At 42.4% G+C, this 3,900-nt stretch overlaps 1 protein-coding gene across 2 annotated transcripts; it reads right to left on the reverse strand.

Annotated features, from left to right (window-relative positions):
* Positions 1-2,851: 2,851 nt before the first annotated feature.
* LOC109419835 (cuticle protein CP14.6-like) lies at positions 2,852-3,636 on the reverse strand. 2 transcript variants are annotated; one of them, XM_062855028.1, is made up of 4 exons: positions 3,393-3,636; positions 3,160-3,330; positions 3,024-3,091; positions 2,852-2,972 (listed from the first exon to the last, which is right to left on the reverse strand). In XM_062855028.1, exons 1-3 carry the CDS (start codon positions 3,527-3,529, stop codon positions 3,025-3,027), a joined length of 375 nt encoding a protein of 124 aa, XP_062711012.1. In that variant the 5' UTR covers positions 3,530-3,636; the 3' UTR covers positions 2,852-2,972; position 3,024. The 2 variants fall into 2 exon arrangements, with proteins under 2 accessions (XP_062711012.1, XP_029709547.2); XM_029853687.2 differs by having other exon boundaries at positions 2,852-3,091; positions 3,393-3,634.
* Between the last annotated feature and the right edge of the window lie 264 nt (positions 3,637-3,900).

Raw genomic sequence — 3,900 nt, forward strand, 5'->3', positions numbered from 1 at the left:
TCCATCTGACGCAGTTCCTGTCCGGCCATGGCTGCTTCAGGAAGTACCTGCACCGGTTTGGGCACGCTCTTTCGCCCTTTTGCCCGGAGTGTGTTAACGTGGAGGAGACACCGGAACATTTCGTTTTCGAATGCCCCAGGTTCGAAGAAATTCGCGTCTTGCTGCGCGGAGTGACAGTCGAGAACATTGTCGAAGAGATGTGTCGCGATGAAAACACGTGGAACGCTGTCGACAGAGCAGTAACAAGGATGCTGTCCGCGCTGCAGAGGAAGTGGCGCGAAGACCAGAGAGCGGCGGAACGCGATCCGGGTAGGCATGATCCACCGCCGGGGACATGACTGAGTCGTCCGTAACTTGGCACCGGTTTTTGGTCGTCGGAGCGCCGGTGAACCGGAAGTCCACCACCAACCGGAATCGCCGGACCGACTTCGGCACCTTACTGGTCGGGATAGAAGCATCGGTATCGGGAGAACTTCCACCGCCGGGGTTTTTCTCCGTCGGAGTAGGCTAGGTCCACCGCCGGGGACTAGACCGAGTCTATCGCGAAGAAGCACCGGAATTTGGTCGTCGGGGCGCCTGTGAACCGGAAGCCAGTCTCCAATCGGAATCGCAGGAGAGACCTCGGCACCTGTCTGGGAAGAAACGGTTTCGGAAGATGTTCCACTGCCGGGGAACTCTTTGTCGGCGTAGGGTAGATCCACCGTCGGGGACTACACGAGTCGTGCGCGAAAAGCTGGAGTGCTAAATGGCACAACGGCGGCACGGGAAGGACACCGTTCGGAGCAAGTTAGTAGGATCCGAATGCCTTGCGTGGTATTAGAATAACAAATTGTGTGTATGTTGTACCTATGTGTCGCTGAATGGCGATATGTTAGGTACTAACATTAGAACGTGTAGAATAACAAATTTGAAACTAAGCATGTTGTCCGCTTAATGGCGAGCCAACACCAACCGGAGTAAGCAAAATACGAGACGTGTATGAGTACAGATTAGGAGCGACAAAAAGTGCATGAGCACAGTAGCAGAAGAGCGCATGAGCGCATTGCCCCCCCTGAAGCAGTCGCATATCAGTGGTACCAGGGGGATCGAGGCATCAAGGTGTAGCAGAGTTTTTCCAATCGGTTTTCTCTGCTGGGGAGGTTGGGAGGAAAAAAAAGAAAAAAAAACACACACACACACACACACACACACACACACACACACACACACACACACACACACACACACACACACACACACACACACACACACACACACACACACACACACACACACACACACACACACACACACACACACACACACACACACACACACACACACACACACACACACACACACACACACACATACTGACATCACCTCAATTCGTCGAACTGAGTTGATTGGTATATGTGACTTGGCCCTCCGAGCCTTCTATCGATAATTCGTTTTTTGAGTGAATATACAGGGGATAGACAAAATGATCGGGACAGGCAAAATTTTCACTTTTCAAAAAATGTTCAATTAGCTGTAACTTTTCGAAAAGTGCATCAAATATTCTCAAATTTTTACTGTAAGTTCTTCAACTAGTTGTGTATCAGTGGACAAAATTTGGAAGTTTTAAAGATTTTTGAAAAAGGTAAAATTATTCGATAGCCAACTTTGAGCTGTTATACCTCTGGATCCAATTAACCGAATGCAATGAAATTTTGACCATTTATGACTTATATAATGAGCTATGAAAAACCATTGACCTAACTTAATATTCTTAACACGGAAGAAAATTATAACGATTAGATTATTTTTCTAATAAAACACCAAATTATCCAAAACATCAACATCGTTTCAAAATTCAAGATGCAAATTATAGTTCATTTAGTTTCCCTCTAATTGACTTATATATAAATGCGTAATGAAGGAAAGTAACAACATAGCCGCCAATAAATTGAAAAAGTAATGGGATGCATATTAAAAATAGACCAATTTACTAAAAAATCGTGAAAAAAATAAAATCGCTATAACTTTTTTGCTTGTTAAAAATTTCAAGTTAAGTCAAATGTTTTCCAGAGTTCATTATATAAGTCATGCATGGTCAAAATTTCATTGCAATCGGTTCATTGAATCCGGAGATATAACAGCTCAAAGTTGACTATCGGATAATTTTATCTTTTTCAAAAATCTTTATAACTTTGTGAATAATTGTTCGATCTTTTCCAAACTTTGTCCACTGATACACAACTAGAAGAACTCACAGTAAAAATTTGAGAATATTTGATGCACTTTTCGAAAAGTTACAGCTAGTTGAACATTTTTTGGAAAGTGAAAATTTTGCCTGTCCCGATCATTTTGTCTATCCCCTGTATAGCCTTTCACTACACTTTGGCGTACGAGAAAGGCAAAAATATTATCAGAAAATCTTGTCGGGATTCCACTTCGGGCACAGCATTTTTTTTTTGCGAAAATTCAAAAAGTTGCGTTATGCGGAATCAACATTTCTCTTGAAATTTGTTCACTCTACCACAATTTTCAATATTAATTTTCTAGAATCCATCTAAGCAATTTAGCATTACTGATACGGATCTTTTGGAATGTTGGTCAGAATTTTTAAGCGAACTCAATTTACACAATTACGCTACGAATTTCAAGAGAAAATCTTGATGGAAATCCGCATGTATTTCTTTTTAACGTGAATCCTTGTCAAGAATTTTTTAGAAAAACACTATATATTTTTTCCTTTTACTTCGAAATGTCTGATATAAATATTTTTAAAACAGAAATTACTCCATTTTTCCAAAAAATGATTGCACAAAAGTATGGAAGTGAGTGATATTTATCAAGCCCCTGAATTAAACTTACACTAAACAAAAACGAATAACATTTGCTAGCATATATTTACGAGTATTTACAATTTGGTGTACAATATCAACGGCACGTGCGAGTTTTGGTTGGCAGTGGCGGGATGGCGCGACAGGACAGCCGAGAAGCTATAGCTTGTTTGGTATCATTGAGAATGAGAACTTAATCAGCTTGTACATCTACGACTTATGCAGTCGGCGCTACTGGGATATGAGCACCCTGCGGTTGGAATCCATTCTCATCGGCAACGTATCTGTAACAAAGCAAACCACATGTATCTCAATTAATCCGCCCGCAAAATACTAGACATATAAGACTCACTTGATCGTCAAAACCTGTCCGTCGGGAGCCGTGTACTGGAACGATCCCGTTTGGACCGACACCGGGACCACATCTTCACCGATGGATTTTCCCGATGCATCCGTCTTGGGGACTTTCACTTGTTTGATGGTTCCCTGATCGTCGACCTTGATTCCATTATCGGTTTCGAAGCTGCAATCAATAATGTCATTAATTTCATGTTTATTATAAACACGGTTCGGTATAACACTCACGCGTAACTGAAACTTCCGTCCGGCTGAATGTCGGAGTTCTGGCTCACGACTTGGCTGTCGGCATCGCTTTTGCCTTGAGGCGGTGCAGCGTGGCTAAGGGTCACCAAAAGGGCACAAACTCCAAGGAATAGCTTCATGATTCACGAGTCTAAGATCACCTGTCTTCAATGGCACACACACAAATTCCTGCGGCGATTCACTACGTTCTGAAGATAAGAAGGATGATGACAATATGATGCGTTTGGTCAGAATTGGGCAAGCTTTATATATGGCGTGACCGTTCGTTGTTGGAAATTCATCCAAAGAGAATAACGTCATGCATGCCGGGCAAGACTTTTGGCGCTCAAACCGGTATCGTTGGCAGATATTTGTTTTAGTTTTGTCGATTAGCGGCCTCGATGGTCTTTTTTTTTCAATTCCGGTGGCGCCTGAAGTTCATCTATAAAAATGACATTTCAATCGCTGCAAAAGTAAGTAAGATGTTACGATTTTGTTTACGAAATTGTAC

Source organism: Aedes albopictus, chromosome 2 (genome assembly GCF_035046485.1).
Source record: "Aedes albopictus strain Foshan chromosome 2, AalbF5, whole genome shotgun sequence".
Taxonomy (NCBI): domain Eukaryota; kingdom Metazoa; phylum Arthropoda; class Insecta; order Diptera; family Culicidae; genus Aedes; species Aedes albopictus.